We start from the raw sequence: 18,038 nt of genomic DNA, 5'->3' as shown, positions 1-18,038 counted from the left end.
CCCACAATCAATCATGCGTCTTGTCTTTTGTCTTGCAGGACCTTCTGGAGCTGGGGTGGATCCATCTGGTGCCCCCGCCCCCAGCATCGTCAGGAGGCCTAAGCACCGCCCGATCCCTTCCCGTGGTCACAGCATGGGTGTCGTTGTAGCAGGTCTCAGCGTCGGTCTATGGCCTCCGGAGAGGCGCCATCAGATGCGGCTGCAATGGATAAACGCTGACGCCCAGGAGCCAGCCCCCCCCGGCCAGGATGGGGGGTGGGTGGGGGGGAGCATTGGGGTGCGTCTCGAAAATGTCAGGAATCGTTGAGTGTCATGAAGGCGTCATGCGCACTGCCGGGGTATCAGGGGCAGACGTGCATAATGCGCATCTGATGGTCACATATCAGCTGTACGTTTATCGAGTGGGACCCCTTTCAGCAGGTATAGAGCGGCCTGTGATCTGCAGGTTCGTGTAGGGGGACATGCATCCCGTCGATCACCCCCTGGACCCAGGGCATCCCATTGATGGCAGCGAACTCCATTGCCCAGGAATCCTGGTGAGCTCGGTCCACATTGAAATGGATGCATTCTGCTGACTGGGCAGATAGGGCCTCTATAACAGAGCGGATGCACCTGTGGATTGAGCTCTGTGAGATCCTGGATGGATCCCCACTCGGTGCCTGGAAGGAGCCTGTGGCGTAAAGGTTCAGGGCGACAGACACATTAACAGCCACAACTCCTCCCCCACACCCCCACGATGCCAGTTGCACCATGATCTGCCAGATATGTCGCACTGTCTCTCTCCTCAGGCAGAGTCTTCGAAGGCATTCCCGGTCCGGCAGGTCCTCGAACGACAGGCACCGTCGGTACACTCGAGACCTCATGCGGTGCCTCTGTTGCATTTCCTCCTCCTCCTCCTGGGCCTGAAGGCCCACCTTCCAACACAACCACACTAGCCAACAACGGCATCAAAACTAAAAAGAATATAGTTAACACCCTTAACACCTCACCAGCTCTGCAGGAAAATGAGGAACACAAAGGGGCAAGAACTGTCAGAACGAACACCTTGGATCCTACGGTGTTAAGACAAAAGAAAAGCCGGCAACCAACCACCAGATGTGCCCACCAAACTCTCAAGTGGAACCAACCCAGGGTAAAGACTGGCCCTACCTTCAGACCCACTCCATCTCTGTGGCTGTCTATTGTTGACTTTGCTGACTATTAATAAACCCATTTTTATTGTTACTCGGAGTCTGCAGTGTGTTGTCTCGAGCTATCAGACAGGATTAGTCAGGGTGGATACAGAAAGGATGTTCCCGATGGCGGTGGAGTCCAGAACAAGGGGTCACAGTCTCAGGGTCTGGGGAAACCACTTCGGACTGAGGTGAGGAGAAATTTCTTCACCCAGAGAGTGGTGAGAGTGGTCAATCTGTGAAATTCTCTGCCACAGATTGAGAGGAGTTGTTTATCGGTACAGGCTTGATCGCTCTGTTCTGTATGATTCTATGATTCAATCTATTTTTTTCATTTTAGGTGTTTTTCTTAAACTGCACAACTACAAGTTCAAATATATTTGTTCTGAAATATCAGAAATCAGAAAAACAATTTAATTGATTCTATTTGTTCAGTGACTGTCGTTAATGCTACTAATGATGTAATGTGACTGACTCCCCGGATGATTGATGTGTGGTAAATATAAAGCTCCCTTCCTGTGCCTCTGCCGTGTACGAGTCAAAAACTTTCAGCTTGGACAGAATTCATCCACTGTCACAGAAAATGGGGCAGCCGACTATTCTGTTGATAAAGGAGATTTACTACCCGATTCTCGCAGTTGTTGGTGTTCCCGGTGAGTTATTGTAATCTGTTTGTTGTTAATCTGTATTAATGCACTCTTTATCCTTCATGCCTGTTCGATAAGGTGTAGTGTTTCTTGGATCACAGTGTCACAGAATCAATTGTTGCCAGAATGTTTACTCAGAATTCCAATGTTCTTGTAATCGGACAACTTTACTGAATTCTTAACGTTTGCACACTCAGATTTGAACCAGGAGTTCTCAACCCTTTTTAATCCATGGACCCCATTTCCTCTTAATTATTTTTTGTGGACCCCCATAGCTATTCCACAGAAAATAAAGCTTCGTATATGCGTGGTAAACTAATCCTAAAGTCCATCTACCTTACCGTGAGTGTTGGAAACGGATTAGCGGTATTTTCGTACGTTGCCAAACCTATTCTAATATGAAAAAACTTTTTACTGACTAAATTGAATTAAATTTTTTTTGTGGACCCCCATAGCCATTCCACAGAAAAAAAAGCTTCTTATATGCGTGGTAAACTAATCCTAAAGTCCATCTACCTTACCGTGAGGGTTGGAAACGGATTAGCGGTATTTTCGTACGTTGCCAAACTTATTCTAATATGGAAAGTAATGAAAAAAACTTTTTACTGACTAAATTGAATTAAATTACTCTAAAAATAACCAATTCATATCAAATATACACAGTTTCTAGTGATTACTGTGTTAAATCATTCATTAAACTTGTCAAAGAGAAACGTGGCATAAGCGTCAGGTCAACCGTGGGTATTGAATAAGCTGCTCTGTCATTAAAGCACAATCAACCCATTTGTCATCAACCGGTATGGATTTTTTTTTCTCAGAATACAGTACCACAAAAATAAACACAGCAAATGGACCTTTTTGGTTCTGAGCCCTTTGAGCCCTCAAGGTAAATTAGATAGATTATAATCTCTCTTTGACCTTTGTCAGTGCGAGAGAGAGAGAGAGAGAGGTGAATATTCATCATGAGAACAAACATTTTTTTCTTCTACTTGATTCTCAGTAATAACAATTGTTCTGAAGTAGAATTGCTCTATGGACCACTAAAATATCACCGTGGACCTCCAATTCAGTATTTTTTTTGTGTGGACCCCCAGTAATGTTACATGGACCCCCAGGGTCCATGTGGACCCCGGTTGAGAACCACTGATCTACACCATCTTGTCATCTTGTCATCTCATGCAGACTTAGGACTGCAGCATTGGACCACTGTTCCACACCATCTTGTCATCTCATGCAGACTTAGGACTGCAGCATTTATCAAAATGTGTGGGTAGGTTTCCCAGAAAATGGGTTGAATACTAATTGTGTCTCACTCGGCTCTGTGTTGTGAATTACCTGTGTTATTAATTTACCTGCAACAGCGTAAAATGCTCTCATTCTGCATCTCCTTATATTTTTAAATTAGGTACACAAGGTGAGAGGGGAGCAGGAGTGGATCATACAACACACTGAGCTTGCTCTAACTTTCAGAACGATCATGGCTGATTTTGGCCTTCCACTCCATTGTCCTGCTCACCCCTATTTCACTTAATTCACTTAATTCTCTTGGAGACCAATATCCGTCCATCCCAGCCATTTCAATCTTTGAAAATCCACAATCTTCTGGGCAGAATTCCAAAGATTCACAATCCTTTGAGTAAATAAATTCCTCCTCCTCTGAGTGTCAAATGATTGGTCCCTTGACCGTGGTCATGTATTTTAGATTCTACAGCCAGTCTAACCTACCTCTTCACATCTACTCTGTTAAACCTCTTCAGAACCATAAACATTTAAATACCTTCACCTCTCAGTCTTCAAAACTCCAGAGACGCCTAATTTATTTTGCCTCTCATCATAGGAAACCCTCTGACTCAGTGAGGAATTCAGTGAAATTTCACTGCACTGCATGCAGTGTAAAGCACATACTCCCTTAAACAGGGAGACTAAAATAGCACACAGTATTCCAGGTGTGGTCTCATCAAGGCCCTGTACAATTGTCACAAGGCTTTTGTATTCTTGTACGAAAAACCCCTTGCAATAAAGGCCAACATACTATTTGCCTTCCTAATTACTTGCTGTACCTCCATGCTAACTTTCTCAGCAGAATTCTCCATTGGTGGGATTTTCTGGTCTGCCAGCAGTGCACCCATACCCAAGGGCCAGTCACTTTACTCTCTGCCTCTTTGTCTCTGCCATTAATAATCATCCTGGATGACCTTGGGCTCCAGCTCCAATTTCCCACCCACTCCCATATTCCCTTGTAAAAGCTGAGGCCACAGCACTGATCTTTGAGTCATTCTACTAGTCACAGCCTGCCAAGTTGAAAATGCCCCCTTTATGCTGACTTTTTCCATGCTAGCTCAGTGGTGAGCACTGTTGCTTCACAGTGCCAGGGTCCCAGGTTCGATACCCGGATTGGATCACTGTCCGTGCGGAGTCCCTGAATACTGTGTGTAGCTGTCTCTGCAGCTACCTCTTTTAGAACCTAGGATATAGACCGAGGTATAAACCATCAGGTCATGAGGGTTTGTCAGATTTTAGTCCCTTAATTTTCTCGAATACCGTTTCTCTGTAGATATTAGTTACCTTAATTCCCTTATTATTTTAAACCCCTAGGTTGCCCTTTATATCTGTTGTGAAACTTGTTCCTTCTTCTGTGAAATCAGACACAAAATATTTGTTCAATATCTTTCCTATTTCCTATTTAAAACATTCTAGATCTTCAGTGTTGCTACTATTCATTGGAGAATTAGAAGCCTCTTCTTTTAATCAATTATTATCCTGAGTAAGTCATGGAAAGATATTTCTTGCTGAATTTTAGTTTTTCAATGGAATGTATTTTTGTTGAAAATATTCGGATTGAACTTTTAATATTTTATATAAATCGAAACAAAACGTCAGTAACATGTGTATCAATGCCCAAAAATGACAAATTCCTATCTCAACAACTATAACAACCCCCAACTAAAGAGAACGGAGAACCCCAACCCCCACTCAGAGCTCAAAGTGACCAGATCCTAAAAGTGCAATATGAACGCACGTCATCTTCGATTGAACCCATTGATCGACCCCCTCACAGTGAACTTGACCTTCAAAAACTCCATCAAATCACCCGGCCACGATGTGCTATTGGGTGGTGTCGCCTGCCTCCAACTCAGCAGAATCCGCTGCTGAGCCAACAACGAGGCGATTGCCAAAGTATCAGCCCCTGCCCCTGCCCTTAATTCTCGCTGGTTCACACCCCAAATATGCCAAGTAATGGACAGGGCTCCAGATCCACGTTCAGGATTGACGATATGTTTTTAAAAGACCCAAATACCCACCAACTTGGGTCAGGACCAGAACATGTATGTATGGTTCGCAAACCCTCTCGAGCATCGCTCACACCTATCCTCAACAGCCTCAGAAAATCAACATTCTGGCCCTGGTGAGATGTGCCCTGAACACCACCTTGAGCTGCATCAAACCTAACCTCGCACAAGATGACGAAGCGTTCACCCTACGGAGGGACTTACTCCACAGCTCCTCCTGCAAAATGGGTACCAGCTCCTCCTCCCACCTGGCCTTCACCTCCTCAACCAACACCTGCCCTTCCTCTATGATCCATCCATATATTCTGGACGTGCTTCCCTCCTCTGGATCCACACAGGAGAGTTACCTTTCCAGCGCCTCCGGAAATGTCGGAAAAGCCCGCCGAACCTAATTCCGCTCCTGAAAATACCTGAACGTATCCTCCCCACCAAGTCCTGCTTTCTCCTTCAGCTCCTCACAGCCAGCGAACCGACCCTCCAAATACAAGTCCCTCACCCTCTCCAACCCCTTGACTTTCCACCTCCCAAGCCTGGTAATCCAATTCTGCCGGTACAAACAGCTGGTTTTTCCTGATTGGAGCCCACCTTGATACTATCTACAGGTTAAAATGCTGGAGGAGTTGTTGACATATCTTTCACGTGGAGATGACCACTGAATGCAAAGAATATTCCGTTGGGGCAAACACCAGAGATGTCGTCACCTGCACCTCCAAGCACGACCCCTTGCATGACCCCGACTCTATCTGCACCCAAATGACTTCCTGATCCCAAACCAATCCAGCCCAATAATAAAACATCAAGCTGGCCAGTCCCAAATTCCCCATCCCCACCTGCCCCTCCCTCAGCAAGACCCCCATGTGAATCCGAGGAGTTCGCCCCCCACTCCAACTCCCAAAAATATGTTTCAGGTGGAAAGACTGGGAGGCATTGAAACAAAAACACAAATCTTGTCAAGATATCCATCCTTAAAGCTTGTACCCGGCCCGCCAGTGACAATGGGAGGCTGTCCAACCTCTGTAAATTCACCCTGACACTACTGGCCAGGCTAGTGAAATTCAATTAGTGAAGCTGTGCCCACTCCCGTACCTCCTGGATCTTCAGGTAGCGGAAACTATTCCCAGCAACACAAAACGGCAGCCGCTTCAACCCAGCTCATCCCCTCGGGGGCCTAACCACAAAATACCACAAAATGGGCAGCAGGGTAGCATGGTGGTTAGCATAAATGTTTCACAGCTCCAGGGTCCCAGGTTCGATTCCCGGCTGGGTCACTGTCTGTGTGGAGTCTGCACGTCCTCCCCCTGTGTGCGTGGGTTTCCTCCGGGTGCTCCGGTTTCCTCCCACAGTCCAAAGATGTGCGGGTTAGGTGGATTGGCCATGCTAAATTGCCCGTAGTGCCCTAATAAAGGTAAGGTTAAGGGGGGGGGGGGGGTTGTTGGGTTACGGGTATAGGGTGGATATGTGGGTTTGAGTTGGGTGATCATGGCTCGGCACAACATTAAGGGCCGAAGGGCCTGTTCTGTGCTGTACTGTTCTACTGTTCTATGTTCTCTATGTACTCACTCTTCCCAAAGTTTAGTTTATGCCCCGTAAAGGATCATGGTGTTTGTTCACACACCAGCAGGCGGAGCCTCATATATGAAAAAATGAAATGAAAATTGCTGATTGTCACGAGTCGGTTCAATGAAGTTACTGTGAAAAGCCCCTGGTCGCCACATTCCGGCGCCTGTTCGGGGAGGCTGGTACGGGAATTGAACCGTGCTGCTGGCCTGTCTTGATCTGCTTTAAAAGCCAGTGATTCAGACCAGTGAGCTAAACCAGCAGCCACACCCACAAAACACCCCCAGAGCTGATCCCATACTATCCAGAACCGCAAACAAGTAGCTCCATTCAACCCTATCGAATGCTTTTCCTGCATCCAGCAATACAGTTATCTCCGGCTCCAGTCTCACTGCTGACATGGCAACCACATTGAGCCACAGCCTCACATTGGCTGCCAGCTTCCTGCCCTTCAGAAAGTCTTTCTGGTCTTCCCCCTCGACCTCTGGAAGTGAGGGCTATAACTTTGACGCTAAAACTTCAGCCAAAGGTTTCACATCCACGTTGAGCAGAGAAATCGGCTGGTGTGACCTACATTGTGTGGAGTCCTTATCCTTCTTAAGAAGGCAGGAAATGGACACTTCCCCCAATGTCGCTGGGAGGGGACCCCGTGTCAATGACTCATTGAACATCCCCAGCACCAATAGGGCCATTTGATTTGTGAACTTCTTATAGAATTCTACTGTGAACCTATCTAGCCCTGGTGCCTTTCCCATCTACCTCTTCCCCAAGGCTGTGTGAACCTCCTCTAACCCCAAAGGTGCCTCCAACTCCCTACACAGTTCCCCTCCCTCCTAGGGGACTCCAAACCCTCGAAGAACTCTGCCATTCTCCTTCCATCTGCACAGGCCGCTCCCACCCCCTGCCAAGCCCTGCATGTTCCAGGTGATCAACGTATCAGAGGTCTCTCACCTCCCTCCCCTCAAGTCAGCCTTTGGCACCATGATTCTATGTTCGTACACAAATTCCTGTATCCCCAGCCCACCCAAGATGGCCACCAGCTCCATCCCCAGAGTTAGTCAAAGAAAATCCCTGGGCACTGTTAGTTCTCCCCAGCCCCGAAACACACACACACCCCCTCCCACCCGGCCAGCCCCCCAGACAGTCTGCCGCCACAACACCCCCATTCACCCACACTCTACGCCAAACACAACAATCCCCCTATTTTTTATTATTATCTCCCCCATCCTCAGCAGAGCCAAAGATACATAACACACAAAGGCATAAGTAGATTGCGCAACCCCACCCCCCTTCATATCGCCCCAAAAATGTCCTCTTCACACTGGCCTCAAATTTTTCTCTCTGGTGAAGGCCTCAGCTGTTCCGGCCTTTCAAAATAATAATCTATTGAGTCCACAGTGACCTGCGGTCTTGCTGGGTACACCACCCCAAGCTGCACGTCCTTACTGTAAAACACCACCTTCGCTCTGGTAAATGGCTGAGCTTCTCTTTGCAATCTCAGTCCCAATTTCCTGAAATATCTGCACCATGTACCCATCGCAGTCAATAATCTGGATCCTCTTCGCCCACTCCAAGACTCGCTCCTCCCGTTGATAATTCTGGAAGTGTCTAATCACCGCCCGCAGTGTCTCATTTGGCCTTGGCCTTTACCTGAGCGTCTGGTGAACTCTCTCCAACTCCTGAGGGGCAAACACTTCCTCTCCTCTGACCAGCCAAGAAAATGCCTTTGAAAAATACTGTTTCAGCTTCTAAGCCCTCCATATCCTTCGGCAGCCCCCTGCTGTTTTGCTGCCATGACCTGTTCTCCAGATCCTCCCCTTTCCCCCTCAGGAATTTGTTGCCCTCCACCACCCTCCATCAGCCACTCTGCTCCAATGAGGCAAGCCGATTTGCTTGCTTCTTTCACAGATGATTTCAACATGCTTCCACAGGGAACCAATTCTCTCAACCCACGAAGGGCATTTGAGCTTCAAAACTCCCTTGAAGAAAAGGCTAAAAGTCCCTGGAATATATTTTTTGTGAACATATTCAGTTGTTTTTTAAAAATGTTTTCCAGTGTTTATTTGGTTTGTGTCCTTCCTGCTCTTTATTCTTCATTCTCTGCCTATTGCCTTGTTTTTCCTTTACTGTTATTTTTGCCGTATGAAGTCTTTCAACACCAGGCTTAGGTCCAAAAGGTTTGTTTCAAACACTAGCTTTAGGAGCACTGCTCCTTCCTCACGTTAATTTATTTTTGCCGTTACACTTTTGGTATATGGATGATTTATGGACATTTGTCTTTAAGGCAACATGCCATTTTAAATCAAGCAGAAGAAAAGGATGGCCTGTGCCTTTAATACAAACAGTAGGATTCAGAAGGTTGTGCTACTTCAGAATAGTTATTGGAGATTGGATGGCCTCAGTGATGACTCGGTTGATTGATGTGTCTGGTGGTCAAGGAATTGGCTGTAAAGGCTATGCTCTGCCTGGTAACAGGCAGCGATTGGATATTATCCCTCTGGATTGGTTTTCAGCATCAGGAGATTCTATTTTAGTTTCACTATTGGAATTTCTATGAGAGTTATTGGTTAACTCACTTGTGTTGTGATTCCGGGGCACGTGGGGCTAGAATTGGAGCTGGAATGGACTGTGCACTTTCCCAGAGTGGCGTAACAATTTATTTCCATTGCTTTTAGATAGTGGCACTCAAGTTTTTCTTCTCTCTCTTACAGCAAACGTAATGACGATTGTGACACTCATTCGAGGAAACTGCGGCCTTTCCAAATGCATCTGCATCCACATAGTGAGCATGGCAACAGGAGATCTCCTAGTTATGATCATCAATGTAATGATGTTTCAGATTTTCAGTTATCATTTTCCACATTCCTTCCTGTCTCACACTCCCGTGTGTAAGTTCATTCTATACCTGACTGGTGTCAGCCTCGATTTGGCTGTTTGGTTCACTGTTTCCTTCACATTTGACCGTTTTATAATTATCTGCTCCCAGACGTTTAAAACAAAATACTGCACCGAGAGGACAGCGGCTCTGGTTATAACAATGGTCTCTATCCTGACCTTTATAAAGAACATCCCCATACTTTTAGCCTTGGAACCTCAACAGATAATTAACAAATTGTGGTGGGGCTGCCGGGTAAATCTGGCATTTGTTTCCTCACCTTTTGGTACAGTGTACATCTGGTTTTACAGCATCTGGCGTGTCTGGCTCCCATTTACTTTAATTGTCCTGTTTAATTCTTTGACAGTCAGACGTGTTTTAGTGGCCAGCAGAGTCCGTAGGAGACTCCGGGGTCACAGTAGTGAGAATCAGAGTGATTCAGAGATGGAGAATCGAAGGAATTCCATCATTTTGCTCTTCACCATCTCGGGCAGTTTTATATTGTTGTGGCTGACAGAAAATGTGAGCTTTGTAACGACCAGAGTGATGAACATAAATAACTATCGAGGTGACCGCACAGCGCCTGCGTATATCGCCACTGAAACTGGAGCTGTGATAAAACTTTTGAATTCCTGCATAAACACGTTTATTTATGCAGCCACCCAGAGGAAATTCAGGGAAGAGTTGAAGAAGGTGTTGAAATATCCCTGGATACTAATTGAAGGGTTGATTAAAAATGAAGCCAAAACTAGTGTGGCATGGTAGTGCAGTGGTTAGCACTGCTGCTTACAGTGCTGAGGACCCGGCTTCAATCCCGGCCTTGGGTCACTGTCTGTGTGGAGTTTACACTTTCTCCCAATGTCTGCGTGGGTTTCTACCCACAACCTGATGATGTGCAGGTAGGTGGATTGGCCATGCTAAAATTGCACCTTAATTGAAAAAAAAAATAATTGGGTCCTCTAAATTAAACAAAAAATCAAATCAATCTAGAATTCACTTTGGAACCTTGGAATTAGGTTACAGCTGCTGTTTTTGATCAGTCCGATCTTCTCTCCTTTGGAAATTTATGATAGTTTTTCACAATATTCACAGGTCTCAAGTTAAATTTCTCTTTCTTTAGCAGACACAACAACAAAGGTTACCCGTCCAGCCACAGTAACTCCACTTATGATTCATGCAGTATGTATTTTTATAGTAAGAAGTTTCAATACTTGGTCTTCATTACATTGGTACAGAAGGTTTCTAAGCTCAGATACTCCTCCAGGAATTCTGTCCGATGTCAGCGACCATCCCAACTCCTGGTGTGACCAGCTCCCTCCCTCCAGGTCCCTCACATGCTCTCTCGCATTACTCCAAACCAAAGAGAGTGATCTCGAGTGAAAGGGAATCAAAACACATGAAGACACGAACTAGGAGCAGGAGTGGACCTCTTGGTTCCAGCAGCCAGCTCCGCTATTCAATAAGCTCATGGTTAACCCAATTGTAACCTCAATTCCACATTGTCGCCTACAACCGCTAACCTTTCACCCACCTTGCTAACCAAGAATCTATCTACTTCCGCCTTAAAGATATTCAAAGACTCTGCTTCCATTACATTTTCAGGAAGAAAGTTCCAAAGTCGCACAAACCTCTGAGAGAAGAATAATTTCCTTACCTTTGTATTAAATTACCGGCCTCTTGTTTGTTAAGCAGTGATTCCCAGAACTAGATTCTCCCACAAGAGGAAACAACCTTTCCACATCCCCCTGTCAAGGACCCACAGGATCTTATATATTTCAATCAAGGTGCCTCTTACTCTTCTGAACTCCAGTGGATACAAATCCAGCCTGTCAAACCTTTCCTCATCAGACAGCCTGCCAATTCCAAGTGCTAGCCTGGTAAACATTCTCTGAACTGTTTCCAATGCTTGTGTATCTTTCCTTACACAAGGAGACCAATACTGTACACAATACTCCAGATGTGGTCTCACCAAGACCCTGTACAACTGAGGCTCTCCTCAAGCCGCCCAAACTGGCAGGACCTCCGTCTACACTTTCCCCTCTATCTCTCCGCAGGACGCAATGGAGCAAACAGACTTGAGAGGACATCGCCACCTGAAGGAAATCAATTTTAATGTAAATATTAAATCCCAGTTTTGAAAACCCATTTTAAAAAGGATTTCAGTATTCATAACCTTAGGTCATGACAAAACACATAACTTGAACAGAGCTACAGAACTTGACACATCCACAAACTAGCTGGAGATAAATGCAACATTTTTATTGACAATATGAACTGACTATTGTTCTAATGAACAGAATTCAAAATTAGTTTCATATTAAAAATGAGCTGCACCAGTAATCAGATTAAGGTCAGAATGAGCAAAATGAATCCACCATTGTTTAGAATATGGATAAAATGTGAGTCAGCAGAAAACCAGTAAGAACCAGACTCAATTACAGCACAAATTCACATTCCAGAGCACACACAAAAATTCAAACATGAAACATTTAAAACTTATGTTGCACATTGAGGATTGACAATTAACTATTCAATCAAATGTATTTGAAACTCACCCAAACCAATCAGGACAACATAGAGATAGGGACAGATGGCCTCAGACTGATAACATTTTCCTTAAACATGAGAGTTCAGACAGCCATTTTCTAATCCAGATCAATCTATACTTTTACTTGACGATTCGCTGTCCTTATTTTCATATTTTCCCTTCTAAAACTCTTGAAGTCTGCGCAAGCTGCCTGTGCCTGAAGCAAGAAACCATTTCTGTATCATTTTTGAAAGTTAAAATTGTTTTATAAATTACTTCTCTTTAAGTCTTTTGCTGGCAAGACTTTATTGAGAATAGATTTAAGTTTCTCTTAATTGTAATCAGTAGAGGCAATAAAAGATTCTTACTTTGCATCCAAGAAGTGTAACTCAAATTTTTACTGAGTTTGAAGTGTATGCGAGGCTGCACTTGAGCCGCAAGGTAGATCTCCACAATACCCATTGTGATGCGTGAGGTCCACACTCTCGCACCATATGATGAAAGAGCCATTGAGCTGTCCGGGGAGGAGCAAGACCGTGTCTGTGCAGAGGGCGAATTCGGGGCAGGAAGCAAATGTGGGAACCCTCAAGATATATACAGTCGTTCCTCACGCCTCATATAAGTAAACATCCTGCATCATTTATCCCCCTAAAAATGCCATCTCCCTTCCCTTGCGGGGTACTCAAGGAGCAGCCCAGACCATCTTCGCATCCCCTCGATAGCACTGACCTGAACATCTTGAAAGGAGAATTCCCGGACATCACCATGCCAACGGCATCCTCTTCCAGAGCAGATACTCGCACCTCAGTGGAGTTAACTACAGGGCAGGCTTCTGGGTAACTCACTGGTGATCACCTCACATCTGATGATCGAAAGCAGGTGGAGGCAGGGATATCCCAGGGAACCGGAACTCAGAGGGATGCTGGAGCCCAGTCTTCCGAGCCCCAAGCTGATGATGTAACTCTGGGTGTGGACGTCCCAGAGCTGCTGGAACTGTAAAGGCAGAGTCACGAGCATCAGGATGGAATGACAGTGTCCCACATTGGACTGAAAGGCCTATTGGAGGAGTCCCATCTCCTTCTGTTTGGGGGAAGGATGCTGTCAGTAAAACATAAAAAGATCATCACTGCGAGGGTGGCATCTGCATTGGAGACCTTGGTGAGGAATTTCGCTCCATGGTGGGAGATGTCTGCTCCATGGTTCAGCTCATGACCTTCATCGTTGAGTGCATGGGTTCCACAGTGCAGGGCTCCAAACTGCACGGTGCAGACAACTCTGGGAATCCACGAGTGTCAGCACCAGAGGTTGATGGGGCTTCTGGATCTCACTCCAGCTGCCCCCTATCCCACGGAGGAGTACAAGGGTCCCTGGGCACCCAAGGGATTGGCAGAAGCTCAGAGTGGAGCCCTCCACCCAGGGGATCCCAGGGGGTTTCCAGACCATCTGACTGCCACCTTCACTGTGAACGATGCAAAGTCCCAAAAGACGGGCTGTTAGGTGAATTGGTCATTCTGAATTCTCCCTCAGTGTACCCAAACAAGCGGCGGAGTGCGGCAACGAGGGGATTTTCACCGTAACTTCATTCCAGTGTTAATGTAAGCCTACTTGTGACACTATTAAAGTTTATTATTACTATTATCTCGAGCCTTGCCTTCCCGAGGATGATAGCACTGCAACACCTGTGATTCACTTGGGATCAAACTGGGGAACTTCCACAATGTGCAGTGGACGTGATAGCCAGTGCACCACAGAAGCAGCCAATAGGCTCTGCAGCCTTGTTTAAGACATGGGTGAAGTGTGTGATGTTCTCTGCTTTCTTGATAATGATGGCTTTGAAGTGTAGTGTTGCACAAAGAACATCAAGCTATGTTGACTAACAAAGCTAATTTATGAACACTACTTATAACTAGATTCGACTGTCAGAGACATGGATAGAGCAGGGACAGGAATAGTTGTTGCAGGTTCCGGGGTTTAGGTGCTTTAGTAAGGTCAGAGAAGGGGGCAAAAGAGGGGGAGGTGTGGCGCTGCTAGTCAAGGACAGTATTACGGTGGCAGAAAGGATGCAAGATGGGGACTCTTCTTCGGAGGTAGTATGGGCTGAGGTTAGAAACAGGAAAGGAGAGGTCACACTGCTGGGAGTTTTCTATAGGCCACCTAATAGTTCTAGAGATGTAGAGGAAAGGATGGCGAAGATGATTCTGGAAAAGAGCGAAAGTAACAGGGTAGTTGTTATGGGAGACTTTAACTTTCCTAATATTGACTGGAAAAGATATAGTTCGAGTACATTGGATGGGTCGTTCTTTGTACAATGTGTGCAGGAGGGTTTTCTGACACAATATGTTGACAGGCCAACAAGAGGTGAGGCCACATTGGATTTGGTTTTGGGTAATGAACCAGGCCAGGTGTTAGATCTGGAGGTAGGTGAACACTTTGGAGACAGTGACCACAATTCAGGTGACCTTTACGTTAGTGATGGAAAGGGATAAGTATACCCCGCAGGGCAAGAGTTATAGCTGGGGGAAGGGCAATTATGATGCCATTAGACATGACTTAGGATGTGTTGGTTGGAGAAGTAGGCTGCAAGGGTTGGGCACACTGGATATGTGGAGCTTGTTCAAGGAACAGCTATTGCATGTTCTTGATAAGTACGTACCAGTCAGGCAGGGAGGAAGGGGTCGAGCGAGGGAACCGTGGTTTACCAAAGAAGTGGAATCTCTTGTTAAGAGGAAGAAGGAGGCCTATGTGAAGATGAGGCGTGAAGTTTCAGTTGGGGCGCTTGATAGTTACAAGGAAGCGAGGAAGGATCTAAAGAGAGAGCTGAGACGAGCAAGGAGGGGACATGAGAAGTCTTTGGCAGGTAGGATCAAGGAAAACCCAAAAGCTTTCTATAGGTATGTGTGGAATAAAAGAATGACTAGGGTAAGAGTAGGGCCAGTCAAGGACAGTGGTGGGAAGTTGTGTGTGGAGGCTGAGGAGATAAGCGAGATACTAAATGAATACTTTTCATCAGTATTCACTCAAGAAAAAGTTAATATTGTGGAGGAGAATGCTGAGACCCAGGCTATTAGAATAGATGGCATTGAGGTGCGTAGGGAAGAAGTGTTGGCAATTCTGGACAAGGTGAAAATAGATAAGTCCCCGGGGCCGGATGGGATTTATCCTAGGATTCTCTGGGAAGCCAGGGAAGAGATTGCTGAGCCTTTGGCTTTGATTTTTAGGTCATCATTGGCTACAGGAATAGTGCCAGAGGACTGGAGGATAGCAAATGTGGTCCCTTTGTTCAAGAAGGGACAGTAGAGATAACCCCGGTAACTATAGGCCGGTGAGCCTAACGTCTGTGGTGGGTAAAGTCTTGGAGAGGATTATAAAAGATACGATTTATAATCATCTAGATAGGAATAATATGATTAGGGATAGTCAGCATGGTTTTGTGAAGGGTAGGTCATGCCTCACAAACCTTATCGAGTTCTTTGAGAAGGTGCCTGAACAGGTAGACGAGGGTAGAGCAGTTGATGTGGTGTATATGGATTTCAGTAAAGCGTTTGATAAGGTTCCCCACGGTCGGCTATTGCAGAAAATACGGAGGCTGGGGATTGAGGGTGATTTAGAGATGTGGATCAGAAATTGGCTAGTTGAAAGAAGACAGAGAGTGGTAGTTGATGGGAAATGTTCAGAATGGAGTTCAGTTACGAGTGGCGTACCACAAGGATCTGTTCTGGGGCCGTTGCTGTTTGTCATTTTTATAAATGACCTAGAGGAGGGCGCAGAAGGATGGGTGAGTAAATTTGCAGACAACACTAAAGTCGGTGGAGTTGTAGACAGTGCGGAAGGATGTTGCAGGTTACAGAGGGACATAGATAAGCTGCAGAGCTGGGCTGAGAGGTGGCAAATGGAGTTTAATGTGGAGAAGTGTGAGGTGATTCACTTTGGAAAGAATAACAGGAATGCGGAATATTTGGCTAATGGTAAAATTCTTGGTAGTGTGGATGAGCAGAGGGATCTCGGTGTCCATGTACATAGATCCCTGAAAGTTGCCACCCAGGTTGATAGGGTTGTGAAGAAGGCCTATGGTGTGTTGGCCTTTATTGGTAGAGGGATTGAGTTCCGGAGCCATGAGGTCATGTTGCAGTTGTACAAAACTCTAGTACGGCCGCATTTGGAGTATTGCGTACAGTTCTGGTCGCCTCATTATAGGAAGGACGTGGAAGCTTTGGAACGGGTGCAGAGGAGATTTACCAGGATGTTGCCTGGTATGGAGGGAAAATCTTATGAGGAAAGGCTGATGGACTTGAGGTTGTTTTCGTTAGAGAGAAGAAGGTTAAGAGGTGACTTAATAGAGGCATACAAAATGATCAGAGGGTTAGATAGGGTGGACAGCGAGAGCCTTCTCCCGCGGATGGAGGTGGCTAGCACGAGGGGACATAGCCTTAAATTGAGGGGTAATAGATATATGACAGAGGTCAGAGGTGGGTTTTTTACGCAAAGAGTGGTGAGGCCGTGGAATGCCCTACCTGCAACAGTAGTGAACTCGCCAACATTGAGGGCATTTAAAAATTTATTGGATAAGCATCTGGATGATAAGGGCATAGTGTAGGTTAGATGGCCTTTAGTTTTTTTTTTCCATGTCGGTGCAACATCGAGGGCCGAAGGGCCTGTACTGCGCTGTATCGTTCTATGTTCTATGTTCTATGAATAAGAAACAAAGGTTGCAAAATAAATTATGCTACAACTCTATCAGCAGATCTCCTGAACACAAAACTACTCTCTATCGCACCTAAATACCTTCTGCATTAATCAAGGGGGTGACATGACTGCTCTTGAGCACCATCTGGTGGTTAGCTGTATTTAAATAAAATTGATAACCCTTCGTTTACCGTACAATATTCATATTGTCTCCCTATTTCTTTGAAGTTGTTTGGAGACTCATACAAACATATTTACATTATATGATCATCGTATGCTGTACAAGGTTCAATTGTTACTGTCCACGTGTTAACACATTTTTAAAGTTCACAAATTGAGTCTGTCTGGTTTATTTTTTATACATGTGGACATTCTCAATCGTGTTGGTTGTCGTTTCTTCATTGTGGTAACAGCATCTCACTGTCGGGCTGTAGAAGTTGTAAACGTTGCCTTTCGTAGCTCTGTGTCAAGCTCTATGTGTGGAGATACAGGTTGAGATGTCTTCACTTTGAGAAGTGCTCTACGATTACTTCGTAGGACTGAAACTTCATTTGTTCGAACGATGTATAAGTGTGGAGCTGCCAGGCGAAGACCACGTTCCATTCAAGACCACCCTCCAGGGCAGCCCGGTGGTGCAGTGGATAGCACTGGGAGTGCGGCACTGAGGATCTGGGTACGAACCCCGGCCCTGGGTCACAGTCTGTGCGGAGTTTGTACATTCTCCCCATATCTGCATGGGTTTCGCCCCCACAACCCAAAGATTTGCAGGTCAGGTGGATTTCCCCTTAATTGGAAAAAAATAATAATTCTGTACGTTAAATTTTTTTTAAAATTAAAAATTATAAAGAAAAGACCACCCTCAAGTCGGAAGTTGCATATTATCTCCTGCTCTAGCTTTGCTGGATCTTTCACTGTCCAGTCGTAATAAAGTTGCTGATTTTGTTTGTTTTGCCTGATTTTCTGCACATTGTCAGGATTTTCTGAAGTTGAACATGGTCGTGTCGTACGCAGCTGTCAATTCATCAACAGTTGAGCTGGTGAGAATCCAGTCGCTAGTGGTGCCGCTCTGTAGCTTAACAAAGCTTAGTATGGATCGCGTCTGCAATCCAGTGCTTTTTTGAATAGTTGCTTGGCCATATGTACACCTTTTTCAGTCTTCCCATTAGAATGTGGATGAAGTGGGCTGGAGGCGACATGCTAAAAATCGTTTTGTTATGAGAACTCCGTCCAGTCACAGCTGTCAAACATGGTCCATTGCCACTTATGACAGTGAATGGGATTCCATGC

At 45.6% G+C, this 18,038-nt stretch overlaps 1 protein-coding gene and 1 long non-coding RNA gene across 4 annotated transcripts in view; one reads left to right on the top strand and one right to left on the bottom strand.

Annotated features, from left to right (window-relative positions):
* Positions 1 to 1,451: 1,451 nt before the first annotated feature.
* The window catches only part of LOC119967661 (probable G-protein coupled receptor 139), a 44,604-nt gene continuing 28,017 nt past the window's right edge, over positions 1,452 to 18,038 (top strand). The window contains exons 1-3 of one of the 3 annotated variants that reach the window (XM_038800473.1): positions 1,456 to 1,825; positions 4,517 to 4,583; positions 9,378 to 10,409. In XM_038800473.1, the coding sequence (XP_038656401.1) occupies positions 9,386 to 10,306 (921 nt within the window). In that variant the 5' untranslated portion in view covers positions 1,456 to 1,825; positions 4,517 to 4,583; positions 9,378 to 9,385 and the 3' untranslated portion in view covers positions 10,307 to 10,409. Of the gene's footprint in view, positions 1,826 to 4,516; positions 4,584 to 9,377; positions 10,410 to 18,038 lie in introns of those variants that run through there. The other 2 variants (XM_038800474.1, XM_038800472.1) reach the window with 2 other exon arrangements.
* On the bottom strand, positions 12,213 to 12,467 carry LOC119967662. The gene is made up of 2 exons (XR_005461040.1): positions 12,437 to 12,467; positions 12,213 to 12,285 (listed from the first exon to the last, which is right to left on the bottom strand). It is a non-coding gene; the product is annotated as an uncharacterized LOC119967662 (long non-coding RNA).

The sequence above is a fragment of the Scyliorhinus canicula genome, chromosome 6, assembly GCF_902713615.1.
Source record: "Scyliorhinus canicula chromosome 6, sScyCan1.1, whole genome shotgun sequence".
Taxonomy (NCBI): domain Eukaryota; kingdom Metazoa; phylum Chordata; class Chondrichthyes; order Carcharhiniformes; family Scyliorhinidae; genus Scyliorhinus; species Scyliorhinus canicula.
This window is presented reverse-complemented; position numbering and strand designations above follow the sequence as displayed.